The 17,360-nt window shown below is 40.9% G+C and overlaps 1 protein-coding gene across 1 annotated transcript in view; it reads left to right on the forward strand.

The window, feature by feature from the left end:
- The first annotated feature begins 1,052 nt into the window (after positions 1-1,052).
- The window catches only part of ELOVL2 (ELOVL fatty acid elongase 2), a 64,716-nt gene continuing 48,408 nt past the window's right edge, over positions 1,053-17,360 (forward strand). Inside the window, exon 1 of the mRNA XM_049655047.1 lies at positions 1,053-1,202. Coding sequence (XP_049511004.1) covers positions 1,200-1,202 — 3 coding nt within the window. The 5' untranslated portion in view covers positions 1,053-1,199. The remainder of the gene's footprint in view (positions 1,203-17,360) is intronic.

A 17,360-nucleotide genomic window follows, 5' to 3' on the forward strand; every position in this document is an offset into this window, starting at 1 on the left:
TCTTATAAGCAAGTATGTACCTGATGTTTAACACTCCAATTACAGGAAACTCTAAATACTAGGTGATTATACGACAAGAGTTAGCTCTGACATCTTTGGTTATTCACTTTGCTGCTTTACAAAATTGCAAATACATCTGCAACACTTCAGGTATGGATGCTAGGCGTATTTGCAGGTACCTCTGTGCACATGCAGATACGGTGTTCCTGACTGTCAACAAACACATTCACCTTTGCTTGCATTTCAGTTTACCGCATCGGCCACATAAAAAAAAGCAAGCACACATTCTTAACGCTAAACCAGAGGAAAGGCCATGTAGCAATCACAAGTCTACCTTTCTCAGCATCGTTCACTCGGGCAACAAAAACTTTAAAAAATTAGAAGCTCAGGATCTAAGATGCCATACTTTCTATTCACAATTAAGGGTTAAACTAACCATCGGTGGCATTAGCTAAGAAGACCTTGGAATAAGACCCTCTGGAGACAGCATCGTGGGGGACAAGGAGGCTCCGGCTCAGACTGATCCACTCCGGACCTCATGCCAAACAGAACCCGACCGATAGACCTGGATCTAAAACACCCACATCCCGCAAACCTGCACGGGCTCGGGCCATTCTCCTTTAACGCGTGCCTGAAACCGCGGAGTCCAACTAAGAGGACCCGTAGCGCCCTGGCCCTCTACAGCCCCCCTGGTCCCCGCAGCCGCCGCAGCCGCCGGGGGGCGAGGGGGGGCAGCGGCCAGAGGCGGGCGGCGGGTCCGCGCCGAGTCTCTGCGAACGTTGGGCCATCCCACGAGGCGGGCGCCGGCTGGGCCTGCAAATCGCCGCCCGCCCGGCAGGGGGCGCCGCGGCGGCAAGGGCGGAGCCGGGCGCCCGGGAGGGGGCGCGCGAGGCCGCCCGGGTCTCCGTCTCGCTTGCCCCCGCCCCGCCCCCGCCGCCCTCCTCGCGCCGCGGCCCGCGAGGCCCCGGCGAGGGAAGGGGCGGGGAGCGGCGGGCGCCCGAAACGGCCCTGGAGCTCGGAGCGCCGCGCGGGAGCAGCGCGAGCCCGAGGGGGCGGGGAGGAGGGCGGGCGTGCGCGCGCCGGGCGTGGGTGTGGGCGTGGGTAAGTAGAGCGGGCGCGGCGGCAGCGCGGGGCAGAGGGACGCCGGCTACCCTGGACAGCGCATCGCCGCCCTCGCCGCGCCGCAGCCGCCGCGGATCATGGTGAGTGGGCGCCGCGCGCCGCCGGCGCCCTTCTCCTTTCTCTCCTCGACCAACGCACTGGGCGGGAAGGGGCTGGGCGGGCGGCGGCGCGGGAGCTGCGGGTTCGACCGCTGGAACCCGTCGCGCCGGGCGGGCCTGGGGAGGGGGCGGTGAACGTTTGGGTTGGGGGCGCGCGGGCCGGGTCGAGGCCGCGGTCTCGGGATCTTTGTCCGGGGCCGCGGTCCCGCCCCGGCACCTCGAGGCGCCCGCTCGCGTCCAGCCCCCTGTTGCAAGCACGCGGCCGGCCGGGCGCCGGGGATGCCCGACGAAACCGGCCCCCGCTCCCGCGGCGGCCATTCCCGCTCGTCCCCCGGACCCTGCTTTCCCCCGGCCTTCGACCCCTGGAGTGGGGGACGGCCTTTCCCTCGCGCGGTGCCGACCCTGCCTCGGGAAATTCTGGGGTTTTGTCTCTAACGGTTGAATCCGTCCCTCCTCTCCTCCCTGCACCGTGCCTGCAATCCCGGGGGTGTGTCTGCGTGCTTGCCCCGGCCTCCCTGGGGTTGCATCGCGGAGTCGGGGAGGTTTCCTTTTGTAAACGGGGATGGGGTGGGGTGGGGTGGCTGGGGGTCCTGGTGTGTCCTTTCCGACAACTACTCTCGTTCCCGGTTTCCCAGGCCAGTACTTGACTCTGAATTCTTAACGCTTTCTGCTGGCCATTAAGCTCTGTTCCTGGACAGAGAGGGGTGCGTGTGTCCGTGTGTGTCCCCGTGCCGCCGTATCCCGTGAACTGCCTGAGAGTTTTGGCAGAAGAACCTGTTTCTGGGACTACAAAAAGAGAAAGTGATGTGGTTTCCATATGGTTTCTTCTCCACTACCGGGCATGTTAAAATATGCTAATCTCCTTTCTTTTCCCCACTCCTGCTGACCCTGATCAGTCCTAGATTTTGCTCTCTCTATCCTCTCAGGCGCATACCATCTACTTTATTATACGTGAAGCCTTCTCTGGCCACTCTTGTCTAAAATTTCGGTCTTTCCTACCCCAGCCATCACAGTTCATATTACCCTTTTTGCTTCATTTTTTTTTTCTTTTCGTCATGTATTATTTAACACACTCTTTTGTTTACCTTGTTTACTGAACGTGTTCCCCACTAGAATGTGTCAGCGCAGAGATTTTTGTCCTTTTGTTCACTGCTGTATTTCTAGTACCTAAACGGTGCCTGGCACATAGTGTGTGTTCGGTACATCGAAGAGGAAATTAACCCAATAAAACAGTATGCTAATGGTGATGTACAAAAGGGAAGCGGCAAGGCAGTTACAAGGATTATCCAGTTGACGCTTGTAATGATGAGAATCTCAAGGGAAGTTTGAGAGGAGGGGTACTCTTGGAAAGGAGGGACTCAGCGTGGTGACCCTCAATGATGAAAATATAGCTGGCCGTCTCAATACCTGGGTCTATCACTTCATGCTCTTAACACCTTTGCACTGGGAAGGACAAAGCATTTTTAGTGCTAGCAGGCTCTCTCCTTGGGGGCCTGAGCCTTTGTTACAAATTATTATGAATTGTAATGAGTAAGGACCCAAGTCCAAGGATATCGCCTTAATTGGATGGAAGAGTCATGGGAATTAATCTAAAAGAACCGAAATGAAGGGCTAGCTGTTACAAACACTACCCTATACTACTGTGATACTACCTTTATAGGAAAGTGTTTTTCAGAAACTTTGGGTTTTCAGAGGAGATCTTTTTATATATATGTCCACGTACAAGTCCTCACACTTCAAAAAAAAAAAAAAATGATGCTGTGAGTGGGAAGGTTTCGGCCGGGGGGGGGGGGGGAGTTAAATTCAAAAATAAACTAGTAGGTCCGTTCAGAAGGATACTGTTTTGGATCGAAGTCCAACATGAACAGCCTATCACGAGGTCTGCTAATTAATCTTATTCCAAAGCAAATATTTTTCCTTCAAATTCCTTTTGTTTTCCCATTTCTGTAATGTAAATGGATAGCAATCCTTTGTTTTAAGCCTGGATACATGTGTTTTTACAATCTGAGCCAAACTGCGTAGTAAAATTTACATGGGCAAGTTCCTGAAAATGATGTGATTATTATAGCCATCACTGTTCAAGTTTAGCGGTTCTATAATTGCTGTCTTGGCCAGATAGGTAGTAAAAAGTAAAGATGTAAAGGAAGGAATAAGTCTGTCTTCGAAATTAAATCCAACCACCAAACATACATGAAAGACCCCTCATTCTTTTGATCCCAATTTATATTTCTAGGAGATTTTATGCAATGATTCCAGTCAAAAAAATCAAGCCTTTTTTTTTTTTTTTTTCTTTCTATTCCTCAAAGGATAGCATTTTCAAGGCATAGAAATTATCCTGTTGGGTAAGCTAAATTTTTGTTCCTTCAACAAACGGTTGAAATTTAATCCAGCTCCCTTAAAAAAACATTTTTTTTTTTTAATTGTATAACTCATCCCTTCAAAACATTGTAATCACCGTTGGGGAGGGTCAGATACTCCACAGGGTGTTTAAAATATAAGTGGCTCCATATCCTATATTTAGTTATATTCAGAAAACAGGGCCCTTCTGTTGAGGGTCGTGCCCAGGATCATCTCCCTTGGACACTGTACCATCTAACTTGAAAGTTTTGGATTTTTAGGAGTAGATGTTGATAAGAGGCAAGAGTTTGCACCAGTAATCTCTTATTGCAGCTAAACAGGGTGAAAATATGCCAACATGAGTAGCTCGGCAAAATTCTGAAGTTAAAAATTTTTACACATTTGTATTTTTCCTTTATCCAATTGGGACATCACTGGTATGTCGCTGACTCCTGACAATGGACCATTCTAATAAATTGTTAGTTTCAACATGACCATTTAAAATCTAACAATTTCAGAGTTGCAAAGTATAAATTGTTCTGGAATTCGTGTGGCAATTTAGACCTTGAGATCTGGGGTCAGTCAAGGATTTGAACTCCCAACACCAAGATTTCACTGTGTGACCTTAGGCAGATTAGTTTCTTCAGAACTTAGTGTTTTTTTCTTTTGTTTTGTTTTTGTTTTTTTGTAAAAAAAAAAAAAAAAAAGAAGAATGATATCATTTCATAAGGTTGTTGGGAGGAACAAATGAGATAACACATTAAATGTGGCTAGTGTAGTTCTTCGAGTGTTCAGAAAATATTATCTTTTATAATGACATGCGTTCTTTCTCCCCTATCTGTTTCTGGTTGAAAGACCTCAGAATGATGTCTGTGATTCACCTCAGTGTTCTTGTCCCTTTACGTGATTCTGAAACGTATCTAGTATTGCTCTATATCAGCACTGTCCAGTAGAAATATGCAAGCTGCATATGCAATTTTAAATTTTCTCGTAGTCACACTAAAAAGTAAAACTGTGAAATTAATTTTAGTAATATATTTTATTTATGGGGTGCCTGGATGTCTCAGTTGGTTAAGCGTCTTACTTCAGCTCAAGTCATAATCTCACGGTTCATGAGTTTGAGCCCTGCATCAGAGACTCTGCTGTCAGCACAGAGCCTGCTTTGGACCCTCTGTCTCTTTCTCTCTCTCTCTCTCTCTCTCTCTGCCCCTTCCCCACTGGTTCTCTCTCTCTCAGAATAAATGAGTAAACTTAAAAAATATATATTTTGTTAACCTAATTCATGCAAATATTATTTCAACATGTAATCATGTAAAAAAAAAAATTGGATACTTTACATTCTTTTTTTTTTTTTCCCCACATGGAATCTTCAAAATCTGGTTGTGTGTTTTATGCCGACAGCACGTTCAGTTCAGGCTAGCCACAATTTCAAGTGCTGGTTTGCCACATGTGGTTAGAAGCTACTGTGCAGACAAAACAGCCCCAAATGATACTCATCTTCCAAATTTCCCTCTTAACCTGCCGGACCCTCCCCGCTCCTGAGAATCGCACTGCCACCTTAAACCTCGTGTTACTAAAAGTCAGCTACTCGCCTTTCACCCTGTCCTCTCTGTTCCCTTCGGCTGTTAGTAATTCCACCAGCTCTCAAGTCTACTGTGTCTGAAATCTGATTCTCACTCTCCTTCTTGTATGGTTTCGTGTAGAATCTCACATTTTTACTTGAAAATATCTTTATGTCTCCTCTCTTCTCCAACCCCCTATCCACTAGTCTTGCCTTTTTTTTTTTTTTTAACAGGTTTCCTCCTTTGTGGTCCCTTAGTTTTTAACCTTTTTCCTTGAGGTCCATTATTTCAAGGCCAGAGGCTTCATTTTCAGTTAGTAGCTTAAAGGTAGGGGGGGCTCTAGGGACTCCCGGGTGGCTCAGTCAGTTAAGCGTCCGACTTTGGCTCAGGTCATGATCTCGCGGTCCGTGGGTTCGAGCCCCGTGTCGGGCTCTGTGCTGACAGCTGGGAGCCTGCTTCGGATTCTATGTCTCCGTCTCTCTCTGCCCCTCCCCCACTCATGTTCTCTCTCCCCATCTCTCAAAATGAATAAACATTAAAATAAAATAAAAGGTGGGGGGCTCTAGCCCTAATATATTTCCAAGGCTTCCCTCTTGCCTTCCTGTGCTGTGCTCCCATTCCTTGTGCCTCCTTCCTGCCTCTGGAGAGAGGTAAGTTCTCTACTGCCCAGGACCGCCCAGGCGCTGGGCTTCACATTCTTCCATTCTCTTATTCCTGGGTTTCACACCATTATCAAATATCCAAAGATACATAATTCCTTTACCTGAAAATCTGTTATTGAAATGACCCACCTACGGAAAGATGCACAGATAAAGGAAGGAGAAAAATCAACCATGGGAAGGGACAGTGAAATTATTCTTTGAGCTTTAGTTACCTTTCAAGAAATATCAGTGGACCCAATGAATGATAATAACAACAACCGCAGCAGTGGTGACACCTTACATTTATTCGGGGCTTTGCAGGAAACAGAACACTTTCCTCTAGCCTGGTGAACAAAGGTACGAGACAGAAGAAGAGCACTGGACCGAGAGTCAAGAAACCTGGTTTCTTTCTAGTCCTGGCTTTGTTATTGACTAGCTCTGTTCCCTTAATCGCACCACTCTGAGACACTGTTTACTCACCTGCAAAATGGGGTATTCTTTTTTTCACGAGATTGTTTTGGCAGAATCAGTGGAGCCTCTACACTGGCTCTTCCCGCTGGCTGGCTGGCTGCATCTTTCTGCCAGAGAGCTGTGTGGCTGTCTTCTGAATACCTTCTTCTTCTTTTTTTTTTTTTATATAATTTTTTTTTTCTTAACTGTTGAGAGAAAACAGATCTTAGGATCAAAATAGTCTTGGGAAACAGAGAAGTTTTCTCTCTCTCGCTCTGGTTTTTTTTTTTTTTTTTTTTTGAAGTATAGCTGATACACAAGGCTATATTAATTTCAGGTGTACGACGTAGTGATTCGACAAACCTGTACGTTATGCTGTGCTCACCATAAGCATAGCTACCGTCTGTCATCATGCAACAGTAGCACACTCTCATTGACCATATATATTCAGCATGCTGTACCTTTCATCCCTGTGACTTATTTATCCCATAATTGGAGGCCTATGTCTCCCACTCGCTTTTACCCATTTTGCCCATCCCCTATGCCCCATCCCTCTGGCTGTCGCCAGTTCTCTGCATTTATGGGTCAGTTTCTGCTTTTCTTTGTTCATTTGCTTTGTGTTTTTTTTTTTTTCCACATACACATGAAATCATGTGGTATTTGTATTTCTCTGTCACACTTATTTCACTTAGCGTAACATTCTAGGTCCTACAATGTTGTCACAAATGACAAAATCTCGGTTTTTTTTTTTTTTATGACTGAGTAATATTCTGTTGTGTATTTATACACATTATCTTCTTTATCTGCATATCTACTGCTGGACACTTGAGTTGCTCCCATATTTTGACTATTATAAATAACGTTGTAGTTAAAAAAAAAAAGGCGCATATATCTTTTTGAATTAGTGTTTTCGTTTCCTTTGGGTATGTACCCAGTAGTGAAGTTAGTGGATCATATGGTAGTTCTATTTTTTATTGTTTGAGGAACCTCCATACTGTTTTCCACAGTGGCCACACCAGCTGGCATTCCCAACAGCAGTGCAAGAGGGTTCCTTTTCCTCCACTTGCTTTCCAACACTTGTTATTTCTTGTCTCTTTGATCCTAGCCATTCTGACAGGCGTAAGATGATAGCTCATTGTGGTCTTGATTTGATTAGTGATGTTGAGCATATTTTCATGTGTCCTGGCCAGCTGTCTGTCTTCTTTGGAAAAATTTCTTTTCAGGTAGGTCCTCTGCCCATTTTCTAATTGGATTATTTGGGGGGAGGGGGTTCTTGGTGTTGAATTTTATGTTATTTATGTATCATTTGCAAATGTCTTCTATTCAGCAGGTTGCCTTTTTGTTGTGTTGATAGTTTCCTTCACTGTGCAGAAGCTTTTTATTTATATAGTGTTTTTTTGCCTTTGTTTCCCTTGCCTGAGGAGACAGATCTAGAACAATATTATTAAGGCCGATGTCAAAGAAATTACTGCGCATATTTTCTTTTAGGAATTTTATGGTTTGGGGTCTCCCATTCAGGTCTTTAATCCATTTTGAGTTTCTTTTTGTGTATGGTGTGAGAAAGTGGTCCGGCCTCATTCTTTTGCATGGAGCTGTTCAGTTTTCCTAGCACCATTAATTGAAAAGATGGTCTTTCCCCACTGTATATTCTTGCCTCTTTTGTCATAGGCTAATTAACCAACATAAGCATGAATTCATTTCTGGGGTTTCTGCTCTGTTCCATTGGTCTGTGTCTGTTTTTGTTCCAGTACCATACTCTTTTGATTCCTGTAGCTTTGTAGTATATTTTGAAATTGGATTGTGATACCTCCAGCTTTGTTCTTTCTCAAGATTCCTTTGGCTATTGGGGCGCCTGGGTGGCGCAGTCGGTTAAGCGTCCGACTTCAGCCAGGTCACGATCTCGCGGTCCGTGAGTTCGAGCCCCGCGTCAGGCTCTGGGCTGATGGCTCGGAGCCTGGAGCCTGTTTCCGATTCTGTGTCTCCCTCTCTCTCTGCCCCTCCCCCGTTCATGCTCTGTCTCTCTCTGTCCCAACAATAAAATAAAAAACGTTGAAAAAAAAAAATTTAAAAAATAAAAATTAAAAAAAAAAAAAAAAAAAAAAGATTCCTTTGGCTATTGAAGGTCTTCTGTGGTTCCATAGCAACTTTAGGATTATTTGTTCTGAGATGTGTGAAAATGCTGTTGTATTTCATTTTCAATGTTGGTTGCATTGAATCTGTAGATTACTTTGGGTAATATAGACATTCTCACAATATTATTCCTCCAGTCCATGAGAATGGTATATCTTTTCATTTGTTTGTGGTGTCTTCAATTTCTTTTATCAGTGTTTTTATACTTTACAGAGCATAGGTCTTTCACTTCCTTGGTAAAGTTTATTCCTAAGTATTCTTTTTGGTGCAGTTACAAATGGAATTGTTTTCACAGTTTCTCTTTCTGCTTTGTTATTAGGATATAGAAACGCAACAGACTTCTGCATGTTAATTTTATGTATTACAATCTTACAGAATTCACTTATTCTAATTGTGTTGTGGTGAAGTCTTCAGGGTTATCTATAGATAGTATCCTGTCATCTACAACTAGTTTTCCTTCGTCCTTACCAATTTGGATACCGTTTATTTTGGTTCGTTGTGTGATTGCTGTGGCTGTGACTTCCAGTATTATGTTGAAGAAAAGTGGTGAGAGTGGACATTCTTGTCTTAATCCTGATCTTAGAGGAAAAGCTTTCTGTTCTTCCACCAATGAGTATGATATTAGCTCTGGTTTGTCATATATGGCCTTTATGATGTTAAGGTATATTCCCTCTAAGCACACTTTGTCGAACATTTTTATCACAACTGGATGTTAAATTTTGTCAGATGCTTTTTTGCATCTATCAACGTGATCATATGATTATTATCCTTAGTTTTGTTAATGTGGTATATCCTGTTGACTGATTTGCAGACGTTGACCATCCTTGCTCCCTGTAATAAATCCCACTTGATCATGGTGATCCTTTTAATGTGATGTTGGAATTGGTTTGCTAATATTTTATTGGGGATTTTTGCATCTATGTTCATTAGGTATATTGGCCTATAGTTTTCTTTCTTTCTTTTTTTCTTTTTTCTTTTTCTTTTCTTTTTTTTTTTTTTTTTTTTTGGTAGTGTGTGGTTTTGGTATCACAGTAATGCTGACCTCATAGAATGTATTTGGAAGCCTCCTTCCTCTTCTGTTTTTGGAATAGTTTGAGAATTGATGATAACTCTTCTTTAAATGTATGGTAGAATTCACTTGTGAATTCCTCTGGTCCTAGACTTTTGTTTACTGGAAGTTTTTTGATTATTGATTGAATTTTGTTACTAGTAATTGGTCTGTTCAGATTTTCCATTTCTCCCTGACTCACTTTTGGAAGATTGTACATTTCTAAGAATTTACCCATATCTTCTAGGTTGTCCAGTTTGTTGGTGTATAATTTTTCATAGTAATCTTTCATAATCTTCTGCATTTCTGTGGTGTTGGCTGTTACATCTCTTTCATTTCTGATGTTATTTATTTGGGTCCTCTCTTTGTTTCTTGATGAGTTTGGCTCAAGGTTTATAAATTTTGTTTATCTTTTTAAAGACCCAATTTTTGGTTTCATTGATCTTTTCTTTCCCCCTCTTCTGCCACCCCTCTTGTTATATTGATCCCTTTATCATTATGTAATGCCAGTCTTTGTTTGTTACCATCTCTGTTTTAAAGTCTGTTTTGTCTAATATAAGTATTGCTAGTTTGGCTTTTTTTTCCTTCCTTTGCATGAAATATCTTTTCCTATCCCTTCACTTTCAATCTGTATGTGTCTTTAGATCTGAAGTGGGCAGCATATATGAATCATTTTTTTTTTCAATCATCCCACATCTTTTTTTTTTTAATGTTTATTTTTGCTAGAGAGAGAGAGCAAGCGAGCGGGGAGAGGCAGAGAGAGAGGGAGACACAGAATCCAAAGGAGGTTCCAGACTCTGAGCTGTCAGCACAGAGCCTGACGCAGGGCTCGAACTCATGGACTGTGAGATCATGACCTGAGCCAAAATAGGACACATAACTGACTGAGCCACCCAGCTCCCCCCCCCCCCACCATCCTACATCTTTTGATTAGAGCATTTAGACCATTTACATTTAAAATAATTATTGATAGGGGCGCTTGGGTGGCTCAGTCGGTGAAGGGTCCGACTTCAGCTCGGGTCATGATCTCGAGGTCTGGGGGTTCGAGCGTTGCATTGGGCTCCGTGCTGACGGCTCAGAGCCTAGAGCCTGCTTCAGATTCTGTCTCCCTCTCTCTGCTCCTCTCCTGCTCGCACTCTGTCTCTCTCACTCTCTCTCAAAAATAAGTAAACATTAAAAAAAAAATAAAAATAAAGTAATTATTGATAGATATATACTTCCTCCCATTTGTTAATTGTTATCTGGGATTTTTTTTCTTTTATAGTTCACTGTTCTTTTCTTTCTTTCTTTTTTTTTTTTTCCTGCTCTCTTTCCTTGTGCTTGAGGACTTTCTTTAGTGTTATGTTTGGTTCTCTTTCTCTCTTTTTTTAAACGCATTTATTATAGGTTTTTGGTTTGTGCTTTCCATGAGGTTCATAATAACATTTTAAATATATGGCAGTCTATATTAAGTTGATGGTCACTTAAATTCACACACATTATAAGGAAACTATTTTTACTCCTGCATCACGTTTTACGTATTTGTTGTCATATTTTACATCTTTCTATTTTACGAGTTCCCTTAACTAATTTTTAATATATAATTGACTTTGCTGCTTTTGTTCTGTTATATGCATAGTAGCTCTATAAGTGATTGTTTATTTTCTTTACTGTGTGTTTGCCTTTCCTTATGAAATTTTGTCTTTTCATAATTTTCTAATTTTGAAAAGTTCCTAATTTTCTTAATTATGACTGTTTCTTCTTCACTTAATGAAGTCCCTGTAACATTTCCTGTAAGGCCAGTTTAGCGGCGATGACTCCTTTAACTTTTGTTTGTTTGGGAAACTGTCTGTCGTTCCTTCTATTCTGGATGATAATCTTGGTGCTGGGTAGAGCATCAAGCATTTTCCTTTTAAGCACCTTAAATATATCATTCCACTCCCTTCTGGCCTGCAAAGCTTCTGCTGAAAAATCAGCTGACAGCCTCCTGAGATTTACCATGAACATATGTAATTAGTTTCTCCTTTCTTGCTGCTTTCAAAATTCTTTCTTTGTAATCTTTAACATTTTAGTTATTATGTACCATGGTGTGGGCCTCCTTTGTTCATCTTCTTTGAAACTTTTTGTGCTTCTTGAACCTAGAAGTCTGTTTCTTTCACTAGGTTAGTGACGTGTTCAGCTATTACTGCTTTAAATATGATTTCTGCCACTTTCTCTCTTTTCCTTCTGGGACACATATAATGAAAATGTTCCTTTCCTTGGTGTTGTCCAAGAAATCCTTTAACCTATCCTCCTTTTATTATTCTTTTTGATTTTTGCTGTTCAGCTTGGGTGCTTTCTTTCCGTTACCCTGTCTTCCAGATTGCTGATCTGTTCTTCTGCATCCTCTAATCTATTGTTGATTCCCTTTAGTGTATTTTTCATTTCAGTTATTGCTTAATAACCTTCTTAATTAGACCTACCCTAACCACTCTATTTAAAACTAAAACCTGCCCTGCCATATTCACACCTGCCTGATCCCCTTACACTGCTGTATTTTTTCATAGTACTTACAATCTAATGACTACTCATTTATGTAGCACTTTGTACATCTTACTAGTTTACTTATTATGTGAAATGATTTTTGTCCCTTCATGCCCCGCTTTGTTTACAAGCTTCATGAAGGCAGATTTTTGTTTGCCTTGCTCAGTAAAGCATCTCAAGCATCTAGGCTAATGCCTGACCTATAGTAAATGCTAAACAGTTGTTTGCTGATAAAGTGAAGGCCGGTTGTGCTGGTTCCCAGTGCAGTGCTCTTTTCTCATCAGTCTGCTTTGCAAACATACCCACAGTACAGTTCTTTTAAAGACTAGTATCTCTTAATGCATTCACAATGTTTTATCACATTTTAGCTTAGGCATGTTTCAGTAATGTAGCTGTTTTATCCATGCACATATGTTTGTGTAACCTTTCAGTGAATAATGCATCTGTATTCCTACAACTATATTTATACTTCACAATCATTGTATTTGTGGAAGGGGTCAGGTTATGTCCTTTTTAAGTAATGAAATGTATAATTTTATTATAAATACTTATTGCAATTAAAATGTGTATCCATTTCTATAGTTACATTTGCTTGTTATAATATAATTTGTCGATGAGGCTAGATTATGTTGTTATCTTTACATAATGAAATCTAGAACAGTGTTAAATTCTTACTGAAATTTAAAAAAAATGAATATCCTAATAGTAGTATAAACAAACCTATGATTTGTGAATTTACTGAGTAATTATTTTGGTTTTTACATATATGTTGTCTTTTCTGGCTTTAGTCACTTAAATATGCTATAAACATGGTAATATTGTTTTACATTTATTAACCAGTTAATGTGTGTACAACTGCATTAAAAAACATGTATCTTTTTTGAAGTCTTATAAACAACTTTTGAGAGAGGCAAGTCCTGTATCAGTAGACCTACTTTATAGGTGAGGAAATTGAGTTTCAAAAAAAAGATAAGTGATTTATTCAAAGTCACATACTAGAGGTAGCAAAACCAGGTATAAACCTTCTGATTCCAAAAATATAACCTATTGTATTCCATATAGATTTATCCATGAGCCAGTGTAAATGTACTTTTCTTATATAAATCTGATGAAAGCAATAGTACTTTTTACCATTATCGTAGGTGACAATAGGAAAATCAGAATGACTTCCCCATGTAGTTTCTTCCCCATTAATTATAAGAATAGATGGATGGATAGATAGATAGGTAAATATATGTTTGTATTTATGTACATAATATTTGTATTTACATATTACATAGATCCTAGGTATGTACTTACATATATACACACATATATACACAAATATGTAAAACCTAAAGATCCATTTCAAATATGTGGAAAGTGGAGCCAGCAAGGGAAAGCGTTTTTGTAAATGGAAGTGATTATGGACAACGTATGTACATATACATACTCTACAAGTGTAATCTTTTAGTATAATAAATAGGACACTCATAGTAGACAATTAAGTAATAAATATTCAACTAAATAAAGTGGTTGCTGTTTTTAAATAGAATGACTTCAGTATTAAGACATTGATCAGAGAGACGAGTGGTAGCTTTGCACATAAGTTTTGTTTCATAATGACAGTTTATCATTTGAGTTGACTTGCAATACTTAAAGACTTAAGTTATTGATTTTTCCATATTGCTGAGCGGAATTTGGTTAATAGAATCTTTGAGTTTAACAGCTTTTAAGGCCACTTGGGGACCCTGAGTCTTTTAGTAGGGTCCAAGGTTTATTGACTGTTAAGTTACACTGAAGTTAGATAGAGTTAGTTAGAGTCAGATTAAAAATTAACTCAAACCTTTAAAGAAGAAAACAGAAGTTGTCCATAATGCAAAAATAAAATTAGGTCATTTTCATTTTTCCGGAAAAAGTTCTGATCAGCTTATTTTCTTTGCCTATGAGAGGTCTGTGCAGTATTCCCCAAGACCTGGCAGGACAAAGAAGGAGCCTATACTTTGACCTTTTCTGCTCTCATTCCAGGGGCTTTCCTTAAATTGTTACAGGGAAGATTCATTCTCTTGGAGCCAGCAGCTTCCTTGATTTGGGGAATTGCGTATTTTGTGACCGTTTTAATGTCAGGAGTGCAGTTATGCTTAAGGAGGGTGTGCTGGGCTGTCAGAAAATACTCGGTTCCACTTCTAGGACATCCCAGTCAAGATTGTCCTTAGAGGCCAATTCACATCCCTTTCTCCATGGGCTAGGGAATTGTTACCTCTTTGAATGTTTCAGGATAAGCATTCCCCCCTTCCCCTTGGTGTTTTCTGTACTCAGACTCCTAAAAAGAAATGGCATGAGCTGCAACTTTTTTTGAGATTTAACTGCCTGAAGTCTGTTTCAAGCTCACCAGTGCAAAGCAGCCATACTAGTTAAAAAAAAGAATAAAAATAGTCTCAGCCTACATCAGGGCTAACTTCTTTATTGAGCCAAGAATGTGATCAGGACCAGGAGGTGGTTGGTAATTGAGGAGCCAAAATCATCGGGATTGATAAGGCTGAAGCCAAGGTTTTGTCTGTGACACCAGAGAACTCAGATGAGTCAATTCAGTGAGAGGAGAAAAAATTAAACCAGTTGTCTGGGAAGTGACATGGGTAGATGGGGGCCAGAACTTGGGAATTTAGACAGGTGTTTAAATGCACATTCCCATACTGGATGAAGCCATACCCACTGAATTAGAATCTCTGAGCGAGGGGCTTTGGAATCTGCATTCCAGGAATCAAGTCCACGTAAATCTGGAATCTGGTATTCTAGGGGATCAGAGGAATGAACTAACAAACATATTTAGCATATGTTTCATGAAGGGATTGGGATCGACACTGGATCTTGACTAGGTTAGATTTTGATATATAAGAAAAAGGGTGAATGTAGAATCAAGCAGAACATTCCATTTAGGGGAGATGACTAGGTAAGGATCCACAGAGCAATAACAGATATATTTGAGAAATACTCTACTGTGAGCAATTTACAGACAGGGCCTTATATCCTCGCAGAGCCTAGCTTACATTAGATGCTCAATAAATGTCCTTTGAATCGTGAAGGCTGTGGACCAACAGAATTATGAGATGGGTCAAGTCAGATTTTTGAGGAGTCTTGAATCTAAGAAGTTCCTTCTAGATTTTGTAAATGAAGTTTTTGGAGTGGAGAGTCAAATGATGAAAGTGTCATTTAGGAAGATTAACCTGATTTCCATAATACCTGGGCTGGGAGAGCCTGGATAAGGAGGTCATAAAGGGGTCGAACTAATATGTCAGTATTCCCTTGTTTTCACGTTGTCAACATTTGAAAAACTTCAAATTTTTGTGAATTGAACACTCGTGGGTTCAATTCTCTACTCCAATTACGTCATCTATAAAATGTGTATAATGACACATGGTGGAGATTGGGTCACATGAGATAACCTACATACAAAGTTCCTCATAATATGCAAGCTAAGCTAGCTGATAGTGAATACTCAAAACTGGGGCTGTTACCCACAGAAACTTAATCAGATTCATCTTTACAATCCTAACTTTTTTTTTCTCTGCGCCTGGAATAGAGATTTTGTTGTTGTTATTGTTAAACTAGATTACATTTACGTACATTTTTAAAATCTTCATATTCCTGTGACAGTGGATTTTAGTTTAACATTCAGGACTTTTTCTGGAGAGAATGAAAGAGTAATAAAAATTTCATTCTCTGATATTTAGTTCCTTTTCCGGCTGCATGGGGTCTGTTAATTAGCGGAAAATGAAAAACCAAGCTCCTTGCTAGTTTCAAACCCGTTTTTCCTGCTGAATAGTTCTTACCTATAGATGCACTCATGTTATGGAACGGAATGTAGTTTGAAAATTGTTGCATGGATTTGAATCATAACTTGAGAAAATCCTGGGAGCTGCACATAATCAGATTAAACCTTGGCTGTTTGCCCAGCTGCCTACATCAAATTGCCTATGCCTTGAGCTTCTTAATGGTGCTAAATCTAATGCCTTAATCCTTAAAAATTTACCCTATAAGAAAACATATCTTCTGCTCTCTGCCTTTCCCACTGGATTGTCATTATTTCAGTTACTAAAACCTTATGTAGAGTGGATAATAATCTAAATCCATACAAATTGGATTTGTAGACTGTATTGGAAATAACGAGGAAAGAGAATGGATGTTTGTTTCCCTACTTTTTTCTTCCCACCTTTCCCCTGTCAGTTTAGAAGTAGTGAAAATTGATTATAAACTTAAGTGTATGGGTAAAAACGAAATAAGTGGACAATATAGGACTTTTTGCCCGATCTAGGAGGAGACAGTGTCAGAAGAGACTAAGATGAGGTGGGTGGGAAAAGTGGAAGAGCCATCAGACATGTTGAGGGCCGCGAATAGGCCAGCCTGGCTGGTGTGAAGTTGTTGCATCGAGGACTGGTCCCAGCAAGGCTGGAGGACTGCTTTGGACCAAACACAGTGAAGTCTCTGGGTTTCTGGTCAAAGTCCCTGATGCCCTCCAACATAAAATTCTTTCCTATCTGGGGGACTTCTAGTGTCTTGCATGGCTTGACTCCCTATCAGTTCATTTTCAAATAAAATAGAATAATTACACTTTCCATTTTTGAGCACCTTCAGAGGAACTTCTGGCAGCATCCCAGATGGTGATCATCATAATAGCACACGCTTGGAGAGCACTTTTTCAAGTTACAGAACTCTTTCACTGTTGAGACAAGCATGAATTAAAGAAAGGATATTTTGTGTGTGTGTGTGTGTGTGTGTGTGTGTGTGTGTGTGTGTGTGTAGTCACTCCCTTTAGGTTATCCAAGTATGATGGCAGTGGGAGATAATAAGGTATGCCCCTGAATTGGGATTTGAAAATGCAGGACACTGAATGAATGATTGTCTATTTAGCTTCTTTTTAGTGTCCAGCCTATCGTAGATGTCTTTGCAATCCTCTGAAACTAGGGTTACTCTTCTCATTTTATAGAGAGCAAAGATACTGCTCGGAGACAATGCCACTGAGTGTCAGAATCAAGACTAGAACCCTTGTGAAGTCTCATTCTTTGCAATGGACCACACTGGGTTCCAGGCTACCTCTTCAAACCATAGCTTTAAGTGACACCCCCCCCCCCCACCAGCCCCAGACACCCGTGTGAGTGAGTGGCAGGAAGGCAGAGCATTCCTGTAAACAGTGGTGGATCATGATTTACTACCTCTCTGAAGTTAGGCACCTTGCTTTACCTCTTTAAACCCCACTTTACTCATCTGTCAAGGGAGATAAAATGCCTATCTTGCAGAGTAGTTGAGAGAATTAAGTGAGATAGTAGGATGTAATATTAATATGCCCAGTAAATACAACAGTTGGTACCCACTAAGCACTTTCTAACAATTTTCACTTATTATTGTCACCAGTAGTTTCTGTAATGAAGAAATCAATCAGCCTGTAATGAAGAAATTGCAGGCTGTTTCTGAAATTAGGAACTCCTAGATGTAT

This window comes from Panthera uncia (assembly GCF_023721935.1).
Source record: "Panthera uncia isolate 11264 chromosome B2 unlocalized genomic scaffold, Puncia_PCG_1.0 HiC_scaffold_25, whole genome shotgun sequence".
Taxonomy (NCBI): domain Eukaryota; kingdom Metazoa; phylum Chordata; class Mammalia; order Carnivora; family Felidae; genus Panthera; species Panthera uncia.